Source organism: Gorilla gorilla, chromosome 8, assembly GCF_029281585.2.
Source record: "Gorilla gorilla gorilla isolate KB3781 chromosome 8, NHGRI_mGorGor1-v2.1_pri, whole genome shotgun sequence".
NCBI classification, from domain to species: Eukaryota; Metazoa; Chordata; class Mammalia; order Primates; family Hominidae; genus Gorilla; species Gorilla gorilla.
In genome coordinates, this window is record NC_073232.2 from 57,352,291 (window position 1) to 57,379,678 (window position 27,388).

The 27,388-nt window shown below is 37.0% G+C and overlaps 1 protein-coding gene across 2 annotated transcripts; it reads right to left on the minus strand.

Annotated features, from left to right (window-relative positions):
* Window positions 1-1,513: 1,513 nt before the first annotated feature.
* TFAM (transcription factor A, mitochondrial) lies at window positions 1,514-15,683 on the minus strand. 2 transcript variants are annotated; one of them, XM_004049438.5, is made up of 7 exons: window positions 15,104-15,683; window positions 14,413-14,531; window positions 12,483-12,553; window positions 11,924-12,073; window positions 9,882-9,977; window positions 6,317-6,373; window positions 4,591-5,803 (listed from the first exon to the last, which is right to left on the minus strand). In XM_004049438.5, exons 1-7 carry the CDS (start codon window positions 15,202-15,204, stop codon window positions 5,657-5,659), a joined length of 741 nt encoding a protein of 246 aa, XP_004049486.1. In that variant the 5' UTR covers window positions 15,205-15,683; the 3' UTR covers window positions 4,591-5,656. The 2 variants fall into 2 exon arrangements, with proteins under 2 accessions (XP_055210083.1, XP_004049486.1); XM_055354108.2 differs by lacking the exon at window positions 9,882-9,977 and having other exon boundaries at window positions 1,514-5,803; window positions 15,104-15,346.
* Window positions 15,684-27,388: the final 11,705 nt, after the last annotated feature.

A 27,388-nucleotide genomic window follows, 5' to 3' on the forward strand; every position in this document is an offset into this window, starting at 1 on the left:
TCTGAGTTATAACACTACTCCCACCAATGATAGCTCCACATTATTTAATCTAAAGAACTTTTTTAAATGGCCAGTTCCACCTTCCAGATTCTGGTCCAGCTATCTGCATACACTGACGGTTGATTCTACTCAGCCATAGTTGAGAATCACAGCACCCAGCTTGAAAAAACAACAACAATAACAAAAAAACCTATTCTGCAGTAGTGTATCACTCTACTTTCCTCAGTTTTGAGTAAAATATTCACCGGGGAGAAAAAAGCAAACCTTATGTCTACTCATACCTACCCCTCTCCTGCCCCATGCACCCTGTAATTTCTCTCCAACCACCTTAAGGGCCTTTTTTTTTTTTTTTTTCAAAGATAGGGTCCTGCCATGTTGCCCAGGCTTGACTTGAACTCCTAGGTCAAGTGATCCTCCCATCTCAGTCTCCTGAGTAGCTGCGACTACAGGAACCAGCCACCACACACCCATCTCCACCCACCTTAGGGTTAATCTTTATTACTAGCCCTCACTACTCAGAATTGGTGAGACCTCTCCATTTCTGCTTCACTCATCTTATGTGGTTTGCTCACATTGACACCAACAAACACCTGTTAATCCCTATGTCCCTCCTGTCTTCCAAAAATACCTAGAAATTGCTGCTGTACTGACGGTAGTATTTCTTGTTTCCTAGTGTTGCTATTATTTGTCTACTGTACTTGGTTTTGCATTTTAGTCACCTGAATGATATCTGGAAGAAAGCGGTTTCACCATTTCAAATCTTTTTTTCACCACTTTATTGTCATTCAGGTTACTACAAATGGTAAGTAGAAGCTCTGCAAAAGTAAAAACTGAGTGGGAGGAAACCATTTTGGGAAAATATTCTGAACTATTTCAGTCCAATTAATATTTGATACTAAGCTTCTACAGCATCAGATGTTACTTATGTCAGCATAAGGAGAAAATTCCTATACTTTAAAAAAGTTTCCATTACCCCCATCTAAATATTGCCTGATAGTCACAGTATAAATTCAAGCTTGGAAAAACTACTGGCATCACTAAGTATCCTCTGACACCAAAGTTCCTGTTCATCTTAGTTACACAACTACTGATGACCTGTTCTGACTGGTGACTGAGGGGAAAAAATACAGAAACGAGTAAGATGGTCGGTAATACTTCAACACTTCCCAGTGATTAATAAATTTGGACCCGTCGTCTCATCACTTAATCCTACCCAACATTTAACGCATGAAATTTCCAGTAAAAAAAAAACAAAACAGAACCTCATAGATGGGTCTAATCAAAACTGCCCTTTCTAAAAATATGAAGGCTAGCAGTTGGTAACCTATATAATAAAAGGTCACTGTGTCAAAACTATGTACTCCTTTCCCTCTTCCCCCATTGTATACCTGATTTGTGGGAAGGGGGAGACGAAATGGGATAAATTTTAAATTAATACAGGCAAAAAAGAATAAAGTCAGAGATTTTCTTAGACATCACATATGTAAATCAGAAACCAATATATAAATGATGCTCGGTGATGAAAAATGTTTAGTTTATTTAAAATTCCTGTTTAGAGTCAACTTTATTTACTGGCTCCTGTAACCAGTGAAACATTCTGAAATGTATTAGATAATGGTTGTATGTTTTATATATTTCATATCGAATATAGTAAGTGATTTAATCAATTAACAAAAGTCCTTTATTTGTGAACGATGAGAGAGACTGACACTAGCTTTGTATGGTTTTACTCTGGAAAGTTTTACAAATTTAAAGTAATAAATGTATTCATTTTCTTACTCTGCAGAAGTTCAATTTTAAAAAGAACATTACTGTTCTAAAATTTCAAAACATACAACATAGTCTGTGCTTGTAACATTTTCAGATTTGTCTGTGATAGCTTGATGTTATGAAGAGAAGGAGGGAGAGTGGCTGTGAGTGGAGAAAAGAGGGAGAGAATATTCTTATAGTAAATGTTAGTAAAATTAAGAGAAATAATGGGTACTGTCACTCGCAATATAAAAACTTCCTGCTGTTTTAGCACAACCTGGTGGTGATAAATTTTAGGTACAGAAAACATCAGAAAAATCAATAAAGTGTTCTAATTACTTTAAATCTACTTATTGTATGCTATTTTTTTCAATTCAGAAATCTAAATATACACATTCAGAGCAATTAGTAAAAACTAACACATGCCTTGTACAAAAAAAAAAGACGTTTCCAAAAAGGAGTTAGCCAAACGCAATAGCGTAATTACAGAATTACAACAAGCTGAATACGTACACAGTATTATTTAAGCAAACATCAGAAAGTAAAATAAATACACAACCCTCCTTCCCCTCATCAAATTACTTTTGTAAAACCTAACATTGGTACTCCAAAGAACAAAAGTATAAAAACTACTGTATGCCTATTCATGACAGTATACACCCTGCTTGATTTCATTTCTTCAGCATCTTTCCTTCTAACACTCAGCTCCTACAGCAACTACTTTGTTGGATGAAATTAAGAAAAGTCTAAAAAATAATAGCAAGGCGTGATGGTCTGCACCTATAATCCCAGCTACTCAAGAGGCTGAGATGGGAGGATCTCTTGAGCCTGGGAGTTCAAGGCTGCAGTGAGCCATGATCACATCACTGCATTCCAGCTTGGACAGAGCAAGACTGTGTCTCCAAAAGAAATAGTAAGGCTTTATGGTCAAGCATGGTGGCTCACACCTATAATCCCAGCACTTAAGGACGCCAAGGAAGGAGGAACGCTTGATGCCAGGAGTTTGAGACCAGCCTGGGCAACATAGCAAGATCCCATCTTGATTAAAAAAAAATACAAAAATTAGCCAGGCATGGTGGTGTGCACCTACTGTAGTCCCAACGACTCGGAAGGATCACTTGAGCCCAGGAGGTCAAGGCTGCAGTAAGCCAAGATCACACCATGCCCTCCAGCCTGAGCAACATAATGAGACTCTAACACACACACACACACACACACACACACACACACAAATAAGACTTTATATGAGTGGTCATTGGTTATGATGTTCTTATTCTTTATAAGAGAAAATCTGTGTATACTGTTACAGCTGAATGGCATTTGGTATATGGCATGCCAGTCTTCCACATGTACTGATGTTTAAGAAAGGCTTGGATCCAGTGTGTATTCTGGATGTCGGGGAAATAAAAGGCTTGGAAACCAGGTTATCCTATTATTTAAAATATTAAAAATTACATTATTTTAGAAACAGAGAACCAAATACAAGCTGATACTACCATAAAATTACCATAAAATAGTTTTGCTCTAACTTTTTTCACTGTTTACACCTTTCCTCCCTATATTAAGTTGTTAAGTACTTGAGAAACATACTTAACACTGAACTTCCCAATATATTTGGGAAGGTATGATATGAATGTTAAGTATAAAATAATACAGGTAGTTAATGTTAAAAGAACTCAGAGGAAATTTCCCCGCAGGGTAACTACAAAGATGTTTTCTATGCTGCATTTGTCCCGAGATGTTTATGTAACTCATTCCTCTATCTCAATCATTACATACCCCTCATTACAAACACTCCTATGTGCTCTCTGAGCTCATCTGAAGAGAACAGAATTGAGTCGATGATTTATGATTTTCTCCATTCTCCTAGGGACTGTACATAATTAGTACCATTCTAGATGACACAGGGACTTAGGGCTTTTTCTCCTGCAAACCTAATTGAGAAAGCCTGTGAAAGACACTAGCACACCTCCTTCTCTTTCCCCCTACTCCCAGACTGCTCTGGCCTCAAACCCATCCTATCTATTTCACCAATGGCCAACACTGTCCTGTCTGCACCCAGAGTGAGAAGCTCCCACAGGGAAAAGTTATTTTAAAATATCCAACTTTATATATTTAAAGCCTCATATTTCCTCATAAGCTACTATTTTTCTCTTCCATTCCTACCTTTGTCAAGCTCAGCATATAACAAGTCATCTTTTTGTGACATCAAAGTCTTCAAAGTCTTTCTGGAGATCTAGAATCTACAATTTCTAAATATTTTGCATAACGCATAAAGTGCATATAAATTGAGTTATCCTATATCTGTGAACTGATGAGAATTATTCTGCTCAAACAGGTGGTGAAAACCTTTGCTTGACTCTCCTAAAAGGATAAACAAATACTAAAGAAAGATGGCTTTCAACTACAGTGAGGTTTTTGTGATATGTGCTACTGGAAAAAGTACATTTTTACTAAGCCATAGCAAATAATTTTAAAAGAATATCATTCCACAGTATATGGATCTTTTTCATTATACTGCAATGTAATTTGAAACTAGATTATTTTCCTTGCTAACACTGAGAAGCAACAATTTGTTTAGATTATCTAGTGATGACCTTTTTCCTCTTAAAGGTGACAATGATTCTAAAACAAGAACATCTGAAAACATTTGAAAAAACTATCCCAACACTTCAATACATTGGAACAGTAGTCATATCACACTATACTATAGACCATGGGTTGATAAATTCTTTCCGTAAACAGACAGACAGTAAATATCAGGCTTTGTGGGCTATAGTTTCTGTGGCAGCCACTCTGCCACAGAAAAGCAGCCACAGACAAGTAAAAGAATGATCTTGGTTGTGTTTCAACAAACTTTATTTATGAACACTAAATATTCATGTTAATTTTCAAGTATCATAAAAGTCTTAAAAAAAAAACATTTAAAATTATAAACACAATTCCTAGCTCACAGGCCATAAAAAGCAGGCAGCAGGCTGGATTTGATCCACAGGCCATAGTTGGCTGTCTCTTAAACAGGCTTTTATACGTTATGCAAAGTGTTTCAAATTCCAGAGACTTTGGAGACTTTTCGTTTTTTAGATTTCTCATTTTAAAACACACATAATACAAGTTTTCTTTCTGGATCAATATACTCACATGAGACAAAATAATTCAGAAAAAAATAAAATTCCTTACTTAAAAAAAGGGAAAAGCTATAAAACAAATGTTTTGTCTTAAAATATATTTAGGAAATGTAAAATTAAAGATTAAAAATTTTATTCTATGCAACATAAAATAATATGCATAAATCTGGCACATAATTTCTTAGTTTTTACTTTAGAAAAAAGACAGTAAGAAAAAAGTTTATAAATTTCTCAGTCCCTTTTATACAAAGTTGCAACTAAAACCAGCAATCACTTATATGTACAACCATCAACTCTGAATACAATGTGAATTATACCTAGGAACTGTAATTTACCTAGATGAGTTCTGCCTGCTTTATGAAAAACACACACTTATATCACAGAACACCGTGGCTTCTACAATTTGTAACAATTTTGAAAACGAAACCCTTGCCTCCATAATATAAGGAAACAAGAGTACTCTTTCCATAGTCATCATCCTGTATAAAAAAAACTTCATAGTCTGATTTACCTTTGTCAAAGGTAAAATGATTCACATTTGCTTGGATTACTCTGATCCTCAGTAGTTCCTAAACACAAAATAAATTTTGCATGAACCTTTATCTGGGTTTTCCAAAGCAAGTATTACGCTGGCAGAAGTCCACGAGCTGAATAAAAAGATACTAAATATAAAAGGTTTACCAACTTTATCCTTTCTTAATTTTACGATAGCTTCAGGTATTGAGACCTAACTGGTTTCCTGTGCCTATCCATTGTGAACACATCTCAATCTTCTACTTTTAACACTCCTCAGCACCATATTTTCGTTGTTTCTTTATTGTGCGACGTAGAAGATCCTTTCGTCCAACTTCAATCATTTGTTCTTCCCAAGACTTCATTTCATTATGATAACGAGTTTCGTCCTCTTTAGCATGCTGAATATATAACTGAGAAAAAGCGTAACTGTTAAAATGATTTACTTATTTTTTGAGATAAAATGATTATTTAAAATAGCAATTAATTTCTGGAATGCTTCTGTATATACTTTAGAAATTACATTACCATTCTACATGTATAAAGGCAGACTGGAGAAGAAATATTTTCATGAGATAAAAGTTAGATGAGGAAAATGTAAGAGATAGACTGTTATCTCTTTGAATGAAATTGTAATAAGTTCAGATCTTGAGATGCAGGAAGGGGGCAGCAGCAGGGTATCACTGCCACTAAATAAGTGGACACTCAGGCTTATGAGTGCTGTGGTTTCAAATACCAATTTTATTTGCAGACAAAAACTACCAAGAGAAAAATGTCAAACTGGTTCTGAGAATATGAAAATAATTTTAGAATACTTGTATTATTAGTAATACAAGGTTGTCTTCACATGAATCAAGCCTTGCCCTAATACATTCTCTCACAGATATCTTAAGTAGACACTTGAGACTAACAACCATAATACTCACTTCCTTTTCAGAGTCAGACAGATTTTTCCAGTTTTCCTTTACAGTCTTCAGCTTTTCCTGTAAAACAATATATGTTTAAGTTAAGGTAGATATGGGGACTTCAGTGACCTTTATTATTCATTCCAACAAAAATTCAAGATACCAAGAATTACAGGCAAAGCCTCACCAATTCTTAACATCTTTTATCTCTAAACAAAAACTAGCAAACTGTTACAATTTACAAAAATGAACTGAATGAAGGCACATATTTTTGATTCGGAAATATTAATATTCAGGTATAATCTATGTGTTGTCATAAACTAACTTCAAAGTCTGTTTTTATTCCTTCCCTGTAGCTTTAGGTTTTATTTGAAAATCTGTGCTTCAGTGTTTAGATACAGTAATAAGAACAACACAGCACAAGTGCAGTAAGTCTACTTAGTTGAACTTAATTATATGACCTGGAAAAGGTCACTTTACCTCCCTTGGGCTTGGTTCTTCATTTATAAAATTAAAGGGATAGAATTTTTTTTTTTTTGAGACAAGGTCTCACTCTGTCACTCAGGTGGGAAAGCAGTGGTATGATCACAGCTCACTGCAGCACTGACCTCCTGGGCTCAAGTGATCCTCCTGTCTCAACTTCTGGAGTAGCTGGGACCACAGACATGCACCACCATGCCTGATTAATTTTTTTTAAAAACTTTTTTTGTAAAGATGGGGTCTTACCACGTTGCCCAGGGCTGGTCTTGAACTCCTGGAATCAAGCAACCCTTCCACCCCGCTTCCCAAATTGTTAGGATTACAGGCATGAGCCACTGTGCCCAGCCAAAGATGTTTACTTTTGCTTTCCCTAAAATCCCATTGAACAAAGAAATCTTTTTAAAGGATAATCCCACATGAATAAAGACAACAGAAGAGGGCACTATCAACACAAAATTCTGGAAGCTGAAAAGCAGATGCATTAGTGGTAACTGACTTAACTGACAAAAGAAGGCTAATTGTTAAACTGACAGTGGAGAAAACCTAAAAGCAACTTAATTTACCATACAGAATTCCCAAATATCTCAGGAATTGGCAGCACCAGACAGGTGTAAAACAGGTGAAGCTAAGGTTAAACACAAGATTGGCTGAAAGACTGTTTAAAAAGAGATTAGGGCCAGGTGCGGTGGCTCACGCCTGTAATCCCAGTACTTTGGGAGGCCGAGGCAGGCAGATCATGAGGTCAGGAGTTCGAGACCAGCCTGGCCAATATGGTGAAACCCCCATCTCTACTAAAAATATAAAAAATTAGCCAGGTGTGATGGCACGTGCCTGTGGTCCCAGCTACTAGGCAGGCTGAGGCAGGAGGATCGCTTGAACCCGGGGGGCGCAGGTTGCAGTGAGCCGAAATCACGCCACTGAACTCCAGCCTGGGCCACAGAGTGAGACTCCGACTCAAAAAAAATAAAGAGAGGTTGGGTCAGGCACAGTGGCTCACACCTGTAATCCCAGCACTTTGAGAGGCTGAGGTGGGTAGATCACCTGAGCTCAGGAGTTCAAGACCAGCCTGGGGTAATATGGTGAGACCCCGTCTCTACAAAATACCCAAAAAATTAGCCAGGCTTGGTGGCACATGACTGTAGACCTGGCTACTCAAGAGGCTGAGGTGGGAAAATTGCTTGAGCCCGGAAGGCAGAGGCTGCAGTGAGCTGAGATAGTGCCATTGCACTCCAGCCTGTATAACAGGCTGCCTGTCTCAAAAAAAAAAAAAAGAGGTTAAATTTCTACCATGGCAAATTTTAGGATATTTATCCTCTCTAGAGAGTAAAATAGTGTCACTCTGTGAAAACCAGGTACAGGTACAGTTGAGGGAAATGGTACCATACTAAAAGCAGAGAGATTAAGTTAAAATGTATCCAGCAGTTCAGGAAAAACAAAACAAAACAAAAAAAAAAAAAAGGAAAGAAGACTAAAGGAAAACAGTACGGAAAAAAATAAGAAAATTAGAGGACCAGCTCAGAAGATGCATATACATGTAGCAGGAGTTCTAAAGGGGAGGAAAAAAAAAGCACCAGATCACATTTAAAGGACCAATAATCAAAACAGTTTTAGATTTCTCAAAAGCAGTACAATAAGGTAGAAGAAAAGGAATTTTTACATTTTGAAGAAATACGTTTTCCAAACTAGAATTCTATGCCCAGTCTAACAAGTGAACGTGAGGATACAGACATTTTCAGACATGCAAAACTCAAAAATTTAATCTCCCATGCACCTTTACTGGGAAAGATGCTACACAAGAATGAGAGTAAACCAAAAAAGTAAACAACAGAAGCAAAAGCAGCACCACAAGGATAATGAAGGCGATCTCAAGATGTTAGCTGTATACTAGGATTAGAAGGCAACAGTCACACTGGAACAAACCCCAGTTTTCAGAGTTAAACTGAAAGAAAAACACATCCTATTTTACTAAAAGCTGGTGAATACCAAGGAGTTTGAGGGTGAATTATTGGTAAGTACAAAAAAAAAAAAAAAAAAAAAAACCTAAGTGAACAAACAGACATAAGCAACTTCAGGGAAAATAAGTTTCGTAAGAAAGAAAAAATAATCATAGCATATGTCAGCTGTGAATACAGCTTACATAATCATAATACTATTAGGTTGGTGCAAAAGTAACTGCTGTGTTTGCCATTACTTTTAATGGCAAAGACCACAATTACTTTTGCACCAACCTAATATAGACACACAATACCGAGCTAACCAAAATTTTAACTATATTGGGAGGTAGGGGAATCGAAACATGACAACAGTGGGATGACAGTTAAATGTCTAGCTTAAACGGTGGTAGGTAATGCTTAAAGCATAAGATAAACAATGATTAAAGTTGAAAAAAAATCAAGAAGCAACAATATAAAAATGTTATTTAGGGATATGGAAACAGAATTTGTAAAGTGAACTACAGATATAATAATCCCGTAGGCAGAGTGCCAAAAACTTCATCTTAGATTAACACTGGTTACGGATCTAAACATCCATTTCTCTTACTATGTCATATGATACAGGAAAAAAAGCAATTGCCCATTTGGAGCTTCTAAGCAGCAAAAAAATAGGAAAGACTAAGCCACAGCAGGGATTGACAAGCTTTCTTTTTTCGTTGACACACTAATATGATGACATTCACATGTATAACACATCCCTATGGGCATAACCAAAATGTTATTAAAAGATATAAATGAAGCAATAGGTTACAATCAATTCCCCATAGAAAATATTGCAGCTCTACTCTCATTCTTTCTAGTGATCGTAAAACAGTTAAGAACTGCTGGAACAGAAAAGCCTCCAGAAGAACTTTAACATCCCTACATATTAAAAAAAATGTTAAGTATTTAAATTTAAAAAGTTGGCAATGTATGTATGTATGTGTTGGCAACTACATACCCAAACTGACTGTATATGGTAAGAAAAAAGATTTTTCTTTAAAGAGGGCCTTATCAAAAGAGTTTACTGTCTGTATATTCACTAACTTTTCTTCACTACCTGACACATGGCACTCTAGACTTTTCCTGTCTAAATATTTTAAAAATTAAACAAAAATATATTTCAGCTTTACCTGCGGTGAATCACCCTTAGCTTCTTGGAATCTTTCAGCTACATAAACGTTATAAGCTGAACGAGGTCTTTTTGGTTTTCCAAGCAGTGTTAACTCCTGAATTAAAAAAATTGGAGGGTCAAAAATAGTGTTAACCTCCATGAGACTTAATTTTACCTACAGAAACTTTATTCACTACTACGCATTACAGATTATTCCTTAAAGTGAATGTTATGATTCTTATACAGTGTGATTATTACATCTTGTGGTCAGAATTTTTTTGACAGCACTGTTTTGAAAATTATATTAGATTTCACCAGTTATTTTCCATACAAAACCATTTCCTTTACCTATTATTCTCATAGTCTCCATGAACTAAATAACTGAATATATATGTACACAACCTTTTTAAAAGATAAAACAATCTTAGGTTCATCCTTGTAAGATACTACTGTCCCCTTGACCAAATCACTGCATGCTTCCACCACAACCCAAGAACAATGGACTATTTGTTTAATAATCTTTCATCTCACTCCATTCCCTGAATGTCTCCACCTTTAAAGCTCCATAGTTGTGTTAAATTCATTTTACTAGTTACCAAAAGGGAAGAAACTATGGAAAAGAATACAAGTATCCCTTACTATCAGTTTAATTTCTGAGTTCAGGGAGTGATATTGCATTATTATACTTAAGTTTCTGAATTTGGATAGTAAGTAGTACCTGTAATTTACAAAATTCTGTGGCTCTGAATAGCAATTTGGCTATAATCAGTAACAAATTCAACTTTTATTCATAACTATAAGCAGGGCTCCTCTGATTTAGTTTCTTCTTCCTGAATCTCTCAGTCACTGAGTATTGAAACTACTATAGACTCCAAGCACTTTACAACTTAACTATTTCCCTCTTTGTTTCTAGAGCTATCACTAGGGATTTCTCTCCTGAGGGTTTTACTTGTAACTTCCTAGTCCTCACACTTCTCACTTGATCTCTGAACTAGTTGGTACTGGGAGTCAAGAACAATTACAAAAGAAAGAGAGAATGACAAGGGAAACTTTATAAATGTCCAATTCTTGTTTCTGGTCCTCTCTACTCTTAGCACAGTGGGCTGGGTGCATTAAGGAGGAAGGGAGAATGAAAGAGGGAGGATATACTTTAGTAATCACTCTTCCAAACACCATCCTTATGTAGACATTCTATTTTTCACTCTTAGTATCTTTCTGGCTCCCTTTTACTGATTAGATCAGCCACCCTAAAGTAGCAGCATCATGGTCTCGAAACTGGGCGGGTCCTCAACCCTAGTGCTAGGACAGCTTAAAACATTAGGGTCAGGGAAAGACGTATTGGCATCCCACATTCAAGGCTGTAATCTAGTCTTTCAAAGAAATAGTTTTAACTCTGATGATCATTTTGTAATAGTGTAGGTACACGACTAGCAAACTGACCACCTCAAAACTAATACTGGCTCTATGAAAAAAATGTGTAACTTTCAAATGATGACATTTATGTGAATTAATACATTAAGGTGGAAACTACAAATTTTGAACCATGTGAGGTTTTTAATAGTTATTTCTTTGAAGAAAAAAAAAGAATTCCATCCTAAAGGCACTTAATTGATTAGATAAATTGGCATTTTTCTGATGTGTTAATGAATTAATGCAGTCTACTCAGCAATATTCCACATCAAACTCACCATAATCTATAGAATAATTCAAATTAATACGTTATTCTAAAGAAGACTCAGAAGCAAAGATTCTTGCTACTCCTGGTTTGACTGTTTCAGAACTCTGTTCCTGTAGTTTCCATCACTATTCTACTAACTGTATACCTTAAATGTGGATACATCTGCAAGTAGCAACAAGGATTTCCAAACAGACTCAATGGCAAGTGGTCCTAGTGGCTATCTCACTTTTCAGAAGAGAACTATCCCACTTCTGCCGAACTGAAGAATACCTGATGACATTCTACCACATTTTATTTGACAATTAAAAGAAAACTACCTATATTCATAGTTATATAAATCTCAATTCTTTATCATAAGAAAAAAGTATTTCAATGATACTCACTTTTTTTTTTGTCATAGCTTTCCTTTTTAAATGTTTGTCCATGATTTCTTTTTCCAAAGACATAATCTGACTTGGAGTTAGCTGTTCTTTAAATCTGCTTATCTCTTCTTTATATACCTGCCACTCCGCCCTATAAGCATCTTGATATATCTATAAATAAAAAACCCAAGTAAGTCAACAAACCATTGCTGGCAAATTCAACATAGCACATGCCACGGAAAGGCAACTGCATGACTTCAGACAGACAGATTTTATCACCAGGTGGAAAATGTGCTCTGGGATGAGATGTATATGGATTAAAACATACATTTTCCTTATATATACTAATCAAGGTGAGAGTTTAGTAATCAGCTTCCATTTTCAAACTGCTGCCACTTCTTCACCTCCACCCCATACATCCATATTCTCATTATTTATGCAGATGAGAAGACATAAAGTTTCTTTGTAGATAACAGATTATTTTTTAAAATGTCTGATCCATCTGGTCCTTTAAAGGACATGACAATTGCTCCTAACTGCAGAATAACTGGTCAGCAATGTTGAAAACTTATGTGCTTACTTTTTTCTTTGAATCAGGAAGTTCCCTCCAACGCTGGGCAATTCTTCTAATTAGTTCTGTAGTTTTTGCATCTATGGAATGAAATAAAAAGAAAAAAGATGCCACAATTTTACCTCTCAGGATTAATTTCTAAAGATATCCAGGAAAGCACAATCCATACCACACATAACTTAATATAATGATTTAATTTTCCTTTATCCAACTAATTTAAACGTAAGTAATTTATCCAACATTATTAAAAGTCTATTATCTAACAACTAAGGAGTATACCATATACCACCAGAAACAGTCAACAGTTTGATTACTAGGATTTTTTTTTTTTTTTGAGACAGGGTCCGTCAGCCAGGCCGTCAGCCAGGCCATCACCCAGGCTGCAGTGCAGTGGCACAATCTCGGCCTAATGCAACCTCCACCTCCTGTACTCAGGTGATTCTCCTGCCTCAGCCTCCCGAGTAGCTGGGACTACAGGTAGGCGCCATCATGTCCAACTAATTTTAGTATTTTTTGTAGAGACGGGGTTTCGCTATGTTGCCCAGGCTGGCCTCAAACTCCTGAGTTCAAGCAATCCACCTGCCTCAGTCTCCCAAAGTGCTGGGATTACAGGCGTGAGCCACAGCACCAGGCTGATTACTAGTTTAAGAAGCTGGATGATCAATTGCTTCAAGTTTTTTACTTCCCTTCCATATTTCAAGCAAAACACTTTTTCAAGTCTTTGAGGAATTACTAAATTTATAAAAGCTAACAACAAAATACATTCTCGATTCATATAACACAGCCTCGTATTTCAATAACAGAAATATCATTTGGAAACAAGCTATTCAAAATTCAATCTGTTATTCTCCACTTCCTTCTTCATCTTAACCGGAATGATGGCGTGCAATTAATTGATTTTTTTAAAATACCTGTTAGTACTAACTCTTACATTTAAAAGATGTGGGTACTTAAGCATGTCTCTGAAACTAACTCCTTACCTATAATGTGAGCTTTTTTTAAAAATTATTATTGTTTTTTGAGACAGGGTCTCGCTCTGTCACCCAGGCTGGAGTGCAGTGGAACAGTCATGGCTCACTGCAGCCTCAACTTCCTGGGATCCAGTGATCCTCTCACCACAGCCTCCCAAGTAGCTGGGACTACAGGCACTGCACCCCCATGCCCACCTCATTTTTGCATTTTTGGTAGAGACAGGATTTCCATGTTTCCCAGGCTGTTCTCGAACTCCTGGGCTCAAGCAATCCACCCATCTCGACCTCCCAAAGTGCTGGGATTACAGGTGTGAACCACCTCACCCAGCCTAATGTGAGCATTTTTTATTCTCGCCGAGAGTCTTTCTAGAGAGTCAACAAACATCCTACCTGGAAATGTTTTTTTTCAGGAACCCAAGACAAGAAAGGTTCCTTTACAACCCACCATCCCCTTGGCAAGGTCGAGGTCTGAATCAAAGAACCAGAGTGGCTCTGAACTCCTATGACGAAAAGGTTTATCCTTTCTTATCTTGAAAGCTCTTGAAATTAGCAGTAAATTGCATAGAACTTTACAGTTCTACAGAACTTACAGTTTATGGATGCTTCCACAGAAGTTGCAACTTTATTAACAATTCCCTGAGCCAGAAAAAGGAGGAGCTAGGCAAGAGAAAATAATTCATCAGTGGTCCTCTAGACCAAACGCAACAAGGCCCCAAATTCAGCTTTTTTATCCTCTTCCTAGGGTGCTTTCTACACTATACGTTATTTTTAAAATACCGTTTATTAGTTCTCATTTATATTTAAAGCATTTCCATTTGGTATAAAATAGAACTTCCTATTTTACAGACATCAAATGATTGTTCCTGCAGTCACTGAATGCTTTAGTACTGCAATTCAACATTGGTATTTAACTGCTTAATGGCATTTTTATTACATGAGAAAAAGGTATATGCCCCAAAACTCCTTACCTGGGTTCTGAGCTTTAAATATGGGTAGTTGTTCTTTAGAAAATCGAAGGTAAGAACTTACAGGTTTCTTTGGACAACTTGCCAAGACAGATGAAAACCACCTCGGTAAATACACAAAACTACATATAAATAAAAAGAAAATAACCAGTGTCAGATGTTTAACTGTCAATATTCACATGTATGTGAACACAGATCCCAAATAAGAGATGTCATCAAGATACTATGTATCCAACGCCTTCAACAAGAATGCTAGAGACTTATTAAAACCCTGTCCCAAACGGAGGGGAGCGTCTGCAGGACTGAAGTCTCAAAGCCCTTACCTCCTAGGAAGGGCAGGGAGTGAAGGAAAGCGTCTATACTCCCGCTCCCGGGCCCCGCCTCCTCAATGCCTAGATGATGGCCGGAGACTTCGGCGCGAATTCGCAGAGGAGGCGGAAAGGATCCAAAGCCGGACAGTGAGGAGGGATGGGAGAAGCCAGTGGAGGGTAGCAAGAAGGTACGGGGTACTAAGAGAGTAAATAAAGGCCTGGTCTCAAAGCCACCGTCCCCTTGGCAAGGTCGCGGTCTGAATCAAAGAACCAGGGTGACTCTGAACTCCTAGGAGGGGCAGAAAGTGAAGGATAGGATCTACATTCCAACCCAGGGACGTCCTGGGCCCTGCTGCCCCTAGGGCACAGGCAAGCGGGCCTACCTGAAGGGGGAGCGCAGTCGACTTCCACAGCCGGTGCACAGCTCTGCTCCAGACCTTCCCAGGGCACTCAGCACGCCCCACATGCTTCGGAGAAACGCCATCGCTCCGGCGGATGAGGCAGTGACCCGACCCCAATCTCGGAGAGCCTCCTGGCAATACACAACTCCAGCAATCACAACTGGAACCCGCGTGCGACCCTCCGGCGTGTGTTATCATGCCCGCCACTAGCGAGGCACTATGGGAAATCTGCTAACATCCGGTCGGTAGATGAGGGCGGGGCAGGGCGGAATTGGCGCAGGCGCGGGAGAGCGTCCCCCGGTGGGCGGCTTTGCGGGGGAGGAATAGGAGCCGCGGAGATGAAGGGAAACCGCAATCCTCTAGCCTGCGGAGGGCTCTGGCTTCGAGGCGGCGCTGCTGAGCCGCCTCTGGCCCCGGCCGCCCGGAGCAGTGGGTTCCTCTGCCGGGCCAGGAGGGTGATGGAGGGACCGCGGCGGCGGCCTCACCCCAACCCGGCGTTGGCCGGTGTCCGCCCGTGACGGTCACAAGGGCTGTACGTAACAGACAGTCCTGCATCCAGGACCCCGAGGTCCGATCGACGGCTGCTGCGCGCCCAGCGGAGCGTCTCAGTTCAAGCCAGGGCTGGAGCTCGGAGTTCAGAAATAGTAGCGGGAGAGGCGGGGATTCGCAAACCTAAAAATGCAGATTCCAAGGCCTTACCGCAGAGCTTAATTCCGTGTGTCTATGTGGGGCCCATTAATCTTCATTTTAGCGAGTTCCCCAGAATTTAACAAGTTCTAATGTCGGTGGTCTTGAGACCACATTTAAAGCAATATAGCTTTAGACTGTTAATTCTAACATCTACTGCAGTCTTTCAGTCTGGCCTCCAGCTTGCTTAATTTGAGCAGAGGAAACTGGCTAGTTGTCCACAGTCGCTAGTCTCAGTTCTTCTAGTTCCAGTATTAACATAAACGTCTTGACTTGGGAATACTGCATTCCCTCGTTAAGATTCAGTTTCCCCCTCTGCAAACGAGGATGTTAGACTAAATCAGTTTTCCCAACCAAAGCCCTGAGAACGTGTGACAAGTATGCCTTGAGACATTGATGTGTCAAAAGTTGCTGTATAATTTTTTTATTTGTGTTATAGAAATACCATTTTCTGTATAGGCAATGGCATGAAAAAGATTAGGAAGACCCAAAGATATCTAAGGGTCCTTCCAGCCCTTAAATACCAGTTGTTTCAGAGCTAACCACCTTCTGAGACAGCCTTTCTTCTGTTGGATAGCCGTAATTGTTAGAAAATTCTTACCAGTGTCATACTGAGCTGACAGTCTTCTTACCAGTATCATATAGAGCTGACAGTCTATTACCTTTCTGTAACTATGAAAACATTGGCTCTCTGGAAGTAGGACTAAGCCTACTTCTTCTTTTAAGCAGTAATAACCACTTCCCTTTTATAGACTCTCAGGGTTGAAACGGACCTTCCAGGTCATCTGTTCAAACCTCCCATTCTGGCATGGAATAAACAGGTTTTCTTCCTGAGTATATACTATGTACAACACCCTAAACATAGATAAAAGACACAGTGTTGTGCCCCAGCCCACCCCCGCCCCCAGCCCCAAAGGTGAGGCAAAGTAGCAAATAATTACAACATGGGGCTCAGACAGAAGTTACATTTAAGTTGATTTCTAAAATAATTTGTTTCCCTCTTTGTTCTAGAACGTTTTTGTTCTTTCAAATGTTTGACATAAACTTCTTTTGGATATTAAACTTTTTGTTGTTTTCAACTTTCATTTGTATAAATCTTGCTGTAAAGACCTTAAAAATCAAATCCATAACATTTTTCATCAGATACCGATCTTCCTTAAAACTCATTTACATTGCAGTGATAATTTTACTTCTAAAAGCAGAATTTACAAAGAAACATAACTTTATCCACTAAAACTGTCTTTTAACAAAAAGACATGGTTTATAATTACTTTATAAAACATGAAGACTTACTGCAGCCTTTCCCAGGGTCGCTTTGTTGTAAAGTTCATCTAGTCCCATGACTTCAGCTATTAGTTATAGCCTCATGACTGCCATATTGAATCCAGTCCTCTCCTTTGAGTTCCAAATCCACATAACCACTGTCTTCTGTACATTTTCACCATCATGTCCCACAAGTACTTCAATTTCAACATTCCCTGAACAAAATCCACTATCTTTCACCCATCTTGAAGTCCTTCTCTTGGTAAGACGCACAAGTTTTCCTCTTTAATCATCTGAGCCAATAACTTGATAAATCACTTTAGAATCTCCCCATTGACACTCCACGTGCCATTAACCAACTGATGATGAGTATTGCTGATTCTACCTCATTCATCCCTCTAGTATGTATTCCCTCCTCTCTAGTCCCATTGCTGTTGCTTTTGTTCAGGCCAGTAATATGCTGGTAAATAGCTCTCCAAAAAAGAAAGCCCCAGTTTGTGGTGTTTGCTGAGTTCTATGGTGTAAATACTCCCACCATTGGCAGATTTCATGCTACTGACAAATTTTTCTTTTCCTATTAACATGCAAACATACATATTACATAACCAGCATTGCTCCTCTCTTCCTATTGAACTTTTAATATTTCTTAAATTAGTAATATTTGAGCAGAAACATTGTGGTAGTTGATGAAAAATTAAAACAACACACCCTGAAGTTGGATTGCACTTTAATATTTTCAGAAATTTTTAAATAACTTTATTTGACTGTATGATTCAAATATCAAAGAAAAAGGTAGAGAAGGTATTGTCATGATCATTATTCCCAATTTCCAGATGAGAAAAATGAAGTTCAGAAAGCCCAACTCATAAGGTTCCAACAGTAAGTTGTGTAGGTAAAAATTGCAATTCATTGTCCTGTGCTTTTCGTTTGTATCAGATCACTCAGACTCAGTGAACATGCCACATCATTCCAGTCCAAAATATCTTTAGTGGATCACCTATAGTGTGTGAGCTCACATCACTTACTTGTGACATCATGTACCACTCTGGTTTCTGATCTTTTTCTCTATGTATACATATTTTTTTCCTCAATAGATGGTAAGTTATATTAGGAAAAGACTAAATCTTATGCGTTCTTTTATCCCCTATTGTACCTAGCACAGTACAATGAGCATGACAGATGGATGAAGAGACAAACGGATGGATAGGTGAACTGACAGATAGATAGATAGATAGATAGATAGATAGATAGATAGATAGATAGATAGACAGATAGATAGATAGATAATAGATAGATGACAGACAGACATATAGATACATAGAGATGAATAGTGTGAAAAGATTAGCATCTGCACAAATTGTTTATATATAAATTCAGCCCCATAGAGAACAACTACCTGTTAGAAGTGTCATTTGCCAATAGAAGGACACATTTGCCAGTGTGTGGAGATGGAAACCATGTAAAATTCTGAAATATATATATACATGAAAGTAATGATTATGGTTCATTGATACTTGCACATTGGTAAAGCAGAAGGTAGTGCCAATAAACAGCAGGAGCAGCCAGAAACCTGGATAATTCCCTGCTGAATAATGGAGTTAGATAAACAGATATCACTCAAATGAAGAAAAAATGTTGCTAAGAGAAAGCAGTCTTGGCTTTTGTAATTATAATAGATAAATAATTTAGCTACAACAGGAGCAATTACCTAATAGGTTTTAGCAGGATAAATAGATGTGATTCTGAACTTGTAAGTAAAATATCTCTGGAAATAAGATCATACTATGGACACCACATTTAAAGACAATTGCCTCATAAGCAATTACATAGCACTGTGATAAGCACTTGAAAGGGGCACAAAAAGCATAAGATATTGATCCTGCCCCAAAGAGCTTACACTGTGACTGGGGAAACAAAGCATAAAGACACAAAAGGAATAAAAGTATAACAGTGCATTGCAGCAATGAGAAAAAATTTTACACCTTGAATATCTCCTAGCTTATTTTTTCTGTGAGTCAAGATTTTAATAAATTATGTATGGAAAACTACTTGTATAATTTTTTCTTTCAAACCATTTTTATTGACATAGAGTCTGTTTTCATGCCACTGGAGTTTGCCTTTAAAATCAATATACAAAAAGAAGGAAGGGCAAGAGAAATAGAGAAATTAGAAGAAAGACCTGTTGCATGTTAATAGTTCCCAGCTACCCGAAATTATTATCTGTGAAATATTTCTCAATTAGAACAAAGTCTGCATGCAGCCTTAATTATTAAGGGCATATCAGAATTATTTTAAGCCATTGCTGTAACAGCATTACAAAAAATAAATGTAGCTTGTCTATTTTAAAGCTGATTCTATGAGTCAGCAGGAGGTAGGACAAGCAAAAAGAACAGCTATAATTTTATGCAAATGTATAATACCCCAATTCATATTACTGGATGTTACTGAAAGCTGACTTCATATTACTGAAAGCTAACTTAAAGATTGGAAGAAATCTAGAATGATTGTATTGAAGGAATAATGCTGCTAATAGGACAATATAATGTGTCTGCCCTCATATCACGGTAAAGTATCTGATCAATACAAATGGTAATAATTATAATTTATTGCTAAACTACATGCCAAGTATTTTACATACATTATCACTAATCCTTTCATAAATCCTCTAAGGTGCTATGATTTCTACTGTACAGCTATGAAAACTATAAATAATAGGAAGGATATCTTCCTTGTTAGCATGTTAATAACAAAAATTGCCACCTCTGAATCCACAGTTTGCAGCTTTGAAGTTATATATCACTCTATGTAGATACAGGATAGGTAAATCAGTCATGAAGCGGTAGTTTTCTTAAACACCTGCTCACATTCTATTATTTCCAGTCCCCATAAATGCTTTCTTATTTAACTGAGTGGCTTACTAAAATAATATCTTAAGCCAGGGCAATGGCACATGCCTGTAGTCCCAGTTACTTGGGAGGCTGAAGCAGGAGGATTGCTTGAGCGCAGAAGTTTGAATCTAGCTTGGGCAACATAGCAAGACCCTTTCTCTTAAAAAGTATTCAGTCACCCAAAAATATGGGTTTGAATTTAAAGAACTACACATACACATATGCATGAGTGTGCATGCATAAGAGTGCAGAATAGTACACAAAATTTGGTTTAATAGTGATTGTATCTGAGTATTGCAGGAGTGCATGGGTGGTACTCATTTTTTAATTTATATATTATCTTAGTCTTCTCGTAAAACACAATGGTAATATTCATCTTTTAGTGATAATTTTTTAAAGACTCAGTTCCTAGGAGAGGCCAATACTGTGCCAGACACTGCTAAGTTCTAAAAACACATATGGTTGGGTGCAGTGGCTCACGGGGGAGGATCACTTGAGCCCAGGAATTTGAGACCAGCCTAAGCAACACAGTGAGACCCCCGTCTCCATAAAATAAATAAATAATACATACAAATACGATTAAGGCCCGATCATCCATTTAAATTTACCTGGGAAAGCAGGGGATGGCTTCATAGAGTAGGTGACATTTGAACTGTTTTTTCAAGTGGGGAAAGGTTGAGATGCCTTCCAGAAAAGGAAAACAGTATGTGCAAGTCACAGATATTTATGAGGGCATGGTATACATATGAAAACAAAATATATGTGAAAAGGAGTGGTATGAAACAAACCTCTTTAAATTTGAGTGGGGTTGGGTTGTAAAGGACTATGTATAATTTGTTAAGTTTGTTAGGAAAATATAGCCAAACAACTTTTTAGGCAGGTTACAGGCACAATTAAGTTGTTTTTATAAAAATCCCTTTAGTAGGAGCACAGAGAATGATGGGTGTGAGAAGACTGTTGCTGTAATCCAGGAAAGAGGGTCTGAGATTCTGAAGTAACATGGTGCCATGGCTCATACTCCAAAGGCAAGATTATATAATGGGCAAGATTCCATTGACTGGTTAAGTACATAGAACACAAGAATGACTTTAAGGATTCTACCTTGATAGACTATTCCAATTCCAATTGCATACTCTGCTAAGTGAATATCCCCAAGCAAATGCTTTCATTATATCATCTGGCTGGTTAAAAACTTACACACTTCTTACTTGCTATCGAACCAAGATTTCATATCCAGCAGATCTATGTTCTCCACTTAATCTTTTCTCTCATTCATTGCACATGGACTGCCAGTGCCATTCTCACTTATTTCTACTTTATTACCTTTGTTTGGCTTTTCCTGTTTTCATTAATGCCTTCCCTACTTAAATATGCCAATTAGAACCCTAAGTATCTTCCAAAGCCTAGTTCATTCATTTGTTTAGTGAACAACTATTTAAGTACTTGTGTGCCAGACACTGTAGATCCCAGCAAGCATAAAGATGCACACTGGGAATCATGGTAACATTGATGAGAACTATTATTACCTCAACAGCTAAGAAAAGGAGTGACATAAAAATTAGAGATTTAAAGGATAGGGAAAGAGGGCATTTTGAGCAGAATGAACAATTTGACCAAAATCTGAGAATGAGAAGCACCATTCTATACTGGAAGTGGGGAGAGGTTGGGATCCAGTGAGAACTGCAGGCAGTTTGGTGGGAGTCGGGAATGGCAGATGAGACTGGAGATGCAAGCTAAAATTTACCACAAGAGTCTTAAGGACTTGATACTTTATTCTGTTGGTTCATGATTTAAACAAGGGGAAAGAACCTGAGAACCCAAAGGGTCCTGATATACGTATCAGATAAAAATGAGCTTCACTGTTTGAAGTTATAAGTGGGTCCAAGTTAAAGTCAGGGTCCAAAGGCTAAACCATTAGCATCTCCCTTCTTTTTTCTGTAGGTCCCTCTGCAAAACCACTGCTGAGTCTGTGGGGAACTATTTAAAAATTTTAAAGCTGATAACCCACAAGATCAGATTTGGGGTTAGAATACTTTCACACTTCTGTGGATGATGGACTTGAGGGTAGGGAAAAGATAGGATGTTGTGGTAGTACCATCAAAAAATGAAGAGGTAGAGATTTCTGCTTCAAGAAATTCCACTGAGAATCAGAAGAGCTGCATAAAATAAAACCTTATAATTGAGAAAGTGTGAGAGAGCTGCAGAAGTCATGAGACTTTCAGAGGTGAGCTGAGTATCTGTGGTCATCTTTCTCCTGGAGTACAGGTTAGAGGCTGAGAATTTGGGCTTTATGCAGGCAGAGGAGCACTGCTGAAGGACAGAGTTTTTTGTGGTTGCACAGAGCTGGAGTGACAAAACTAGAGACTTAAGGAACCTCAACATACAACTAGTTTCCCCCTCAAGTAAGAGCCAAAGTTTTAATTCTGTTGGGCAGGAGGCTAAAGAGCTAAATTTCTGAAAAAAATATAGTGTAATTTTCTTCTCTTAGTATTGAGAAGACAACAGCCTGACAGAGGAAGGAGACCCCAAAGAACAGCCTACAAGCAAAAAGACTGAAGTTGTGAACTAAAATAACACCAATGATTTACATCCTCTCTTCTCCCTGCAGCACTTGTTGATTTGGATGTGGCTAAAGGCTCAGGATTCGAGCTTGATCCCTTATGACTGTTCATGACAGAAGAACCAGTAGTAGTTTGGTGGCTGCATGCAGCAAATGTAACATAATTACAGATTTGAAGGGCTTTAGAGACAGCGGGTTGCTTGCTCAAGATGTTTGCCAAAGTCTGAATCTCCCAGGAGCAATAGGCTAAAACTGTGAATCAAAAATACTGAAAAGCAAGGTGGAATTTCCTATAGCCTGTCTGTGCTGAGAAACAAAGACAGTTGAAGAGGGTTATGCACTATGAACAAAGATAAACTAGACACAGTTTGGGTCTAATAAAACTGCAAGCCAGCCTCAACTAAGCACAGGTCCTGACTGCATTAAAGTGGTCATCTTCACACTCTATTTGACTAGCCGAGCACACGATGTAACCTCTCTGGTGGAAGAAAACATCGTGAGTTTTCACAGTTTTTTTTTGCACAATGTCTGGCATTCAATAAAAACAGACCCACAGGTTAACTCAGATACTAGAGTTAGCAAAGACTTAAATAACTGTGATTAAGAACTTCAAAAACTAGAGAAAAATATGGAAAAAAATAAAACAATTTAGGAACTCATCAAAAAACTAAAATATGTTTAAAAAATCAAATGGTAACTTAGAACTGAAAAATAAACCTGGAATTAACCATAATGTCTGAAATGGAGTTGATGGGTTTAAAAGCATATTGAAAAAGCAGGAGATAGGATTAATGAACTGGAAAAAAGGTCAATACAAAACTGATGCACAGAAGGACAAAGAGGGGAAAAAAGGAAAACACGGAAAATAGGTTTGAAAACATGTTGGATACAGTTAAAAGATCAAATATATATTTTTTATACTGGGGCCCTAAAGGGGAGAAATAGAATGGGGAAGAAGCAATATTCCATAAAATAATGGCTGAGATTTTCTAGAACTGATGAAAATATATCAACCCACAGATTCAAGAAGCTCTGTGAACCTCAAGCTGGATAAAGACAAAGAAAACTACACCTCGTAACACCATCGTAAAACTGCTATAAATAAAAAAGATAATCTTAAAAGCAGTCAGAGAAAATAGGCATATTACTTTTAAAAAGGCAATAAGACTAATAAGGCCAGGCGCGGTGGCTCACACCTGTAATCCCAGCACTTTGGGAGGCCAAGGCAGGTGGATCACGAGGTCAGGAGTTTGAGAACAGCCTGGCCAATATGGTGAAACCCCTTCTCTATTAAAAATACGAAAATTAGCCAGGTGTAGTGGCAGGCACCTGTAATCCCCAGCTACTCAGGAGGCTGAGGCAGGAGAATTGCTTGAACCCGGGAGGCAGAGGTTGCAGTGAGCAGATATCACACTACTACACTCCAGCCTGGGTAACAGACAAGACTCCGTCTCAAAAAAAAAAAAAAAAAAAAAAAAGACTAATAATAGCTGACCTTTCAATAAATTATGGAATCCAGAACACAATGGAATGACATCTTTAAATTGCTGAAAAGAAAATACCCATCCAGAATTCTATTCCCAGTAAAAATATCCTGTAAAAATGAAGGCAAAATAAAAACATTTCAGAAAAGCAAAACCAAGCGAGTATTTGTCACCAGAAGATGTACACTAAACAAAATTCTAAACGGAGTTGTTTAGTTAAAAGGTAAATGATCCCATATGGAAACAGGAAAGCAATGAATACTGGAAAAAGTAAAATCGGAGGTAGGTATAATGATACTGACATACAAAACATCAGTGTCTTGTGGAATTTCACATATATGTCAAATTAAAATACATGACAATAATAATATAGCAAAGGTGGGAAAGAGACAATGGAATCCAGGTGGTCTAAAGTTTTCACATTATAGGGAAAAATGGTACAAGCAATAATTTATATTAAACTATAATCAGAGATAGATCTTTTAATTTAGAGTAATCACATGCACAAAGAATGTTTAACAAGTTATCAGAGGGAAAGAAAATGATACTGTTATAAAAACTGAAAAACCCAAAAGAAGGAAAAAAGAAAGGTGAAAAAAATAAAACATGGTTAAGAAGAAAAAAAAAACAAAAATGGGAACACAGTTGGTATAAACCCAACTATATCAGTAATTCCTTTAAATGCAAAAGAATGAAATTCTCCAATTGAAATACTAACATGGTCAGATTAGATAAAAACCAAATTAAATAGAACCCAACTTTGAAATGAGTACTGGAGACACACATTTAAAAAGGGACACAGAAAGATCAAAAATTAAAGAATAGAAAAAGATACACACTGCAAATACTAGCCAAAAGAAACCATACTAATATTAGATAAAGTGGAGTTTAAGGCAAAAGCATTAATACAGATAGAGACATTTCTTAATGTGATATCACAATTGTATGTGTGTGTGTAAGAGAGAGTATCCAAGAATATGATTTCAAAATATATAAGGCAAAAATAAAACAGACAATTTCACAATCATAATGGGAAACTTTTTAACATATCTCCCTTAATGGCTGTGAGAACAAGCAAATAAAAATTATAAACACAATTAACAAACTTGATCTAATTAGCACATATAAACACTGAATCTAATAATAACAATCCATATTATTTTCAAATGTATATGATACATTTATCATAATTTCCATATGCTGGGCCATGAAGCAAGCTTCAGCAAATTTCAAAGAATTGAAACTATTCATATTATGTTTTCTGGCCATGGAGAAATTAAGCTAGAAATCAACAGCAAAAATTTAACTTAAAAAAAAAAGCCCAATTGCCTGGAAATAAAACAATATATCCTTATATATAACTCATAAGTGAATAAAAAAATCCAAACAAGAATTAGAAAATATTTTTAACTGAATGACAATGTAGATACGATATTTCGAAACTTGTAGGATGCAGCTAAAGTGGTACTTAGGGGTAAACATATAGTTTTAAATACATATATTAGAAAAGAAGGAAGGTTTTTAAAAATTATGTTTCAACCTCAAGAAGCTACAAAAAATGAATCAAAATCAAAAACTAAAGAAAACATAAATAATATAAATCAATGAAACAGAAAACAAATGTACAAAAGAAATTTTAAAAAATAAAATACTGATTCTCCGAAAGATTAATAAAGTTGATAGTCTTCTAGCAAGACTCACCAAGGAAAAAAATTGTGAGGAGATATGTATGACTGCAGATACATATTACCTTCAAAAAGACGAGGATATCATGAACAACTCTATGCCAAAGAGATCAACGATTTAGATAAAATGCAGAAATTCCTTGAAAAACACAAAACTGAGTAATAAACATATATCTAGTCCATATATAAGATATAATTTATTATTAAAATCTTCCCATAACCACCACCACAACAAAAAAACTCTAGACATGATGCCTTCAGAATATTCTTCAAAATATTTAAGGAAAAAATAGCACAAATCTTCTACAAACTCTTCCAGAGAACAAAGGAAATGTTTCTTCACTCTTTTTATGAGCCCAGCATAACCTGAGGTATGAAACTGACAAAGATATTCAATAAAGGAAATTATGGACCAACTCGTCCCATGAACACAGTTGCAAAAATCCTCAAAAAAATTTGCAGATAGAATCTAGTGGTTTGTAAGGAAGCTAAATACATCTCAAAGTGGGTTTCTATCCAGAAATGTAAGGATAATTTAACAGGTGAACATCAGTTAGTGTAATTCATCACACTACATTAATCAAAGAAAAGGATAAAAATCACAATAATCTTGATAAATGAAGAAAAAGCATTAAATTCAACTTGTAACTCAATAGTAATAAAAATGCTTTAAGAACTAGGAATAGAAAACTTCCTTGATATGAAAGGAACACCATTGTTAATACTGACATGTACGAGCTTTCCCTTGGAAATCAAGAAAGGATGTTTGCTATTACTATTTCTATTCAGCATGATATTGGAGCTCAGGCTAATGCAACAAAGGGAAAAAAAAGAAATGTGGCATATAGATTTGAATAAAATCATCTCTATCTGCAGCTGACATGATTATAAGTAAGTATAGAAAACTAAAACTTTAGAATTGTACAAACTTTTAAAAAGTAAATTTAGCAAGGTTGCAGGATATAAGATGAATATAAATTGCTTTTCTATAAATAATATATAAATATGAAATGAAATGAAAAATAATTTTATAATAGGTTTTAAAAACTTGATACATAGGAATGAATCCAATGAAAAACGTGCAAGACCTCTACAGAGAATTACAAAACAATTAAAACAATTACCCTATAAAACAATGACAATTAGAAATTAAAGACCACTTAAGTACATTGAGTGATTCATGTACATTGGAATGACTAGTCAGTAAGACATATTAGTGACCCCAAATTGTTTCCCAAGGAAAAGTAAGGGTCTATGTCCACTTTCCTTGAATTTGAGTGAGCTTGTGACTGTTTCATCCAATGAACTACACAATCTCTGACTTCAAAAGCTAGATCACTTAAAAAGGCAGCTTACTCCTCATTCTCTTGGAACACTTATCTCCAACTGCTCCCTCTTGGAAGTGGGCAGCCATCTTGTGCAAAGATCAAACCACATAGAAAGGCCATTAATAAGTGACCTAGAATATAATACCTGTCCTGGTGCCAATGTATGAATGGAGAAACCTCCAAATGCTTCCAGCCTCAAGCCATCTGAGTCATCCTGAGCTAAGAACCTAAGTACCGGGGAGTAGACAAGCTATCCCTCCCGTGCCTCATCCCAATTCCTGACCCAACAGAATCCATGTGCATAAAGAAATGGTTGTTCTCTGACACTACTTAGCTTGGGGTGGTTTGTGTTCAGCAGTAGATAACCAGAAC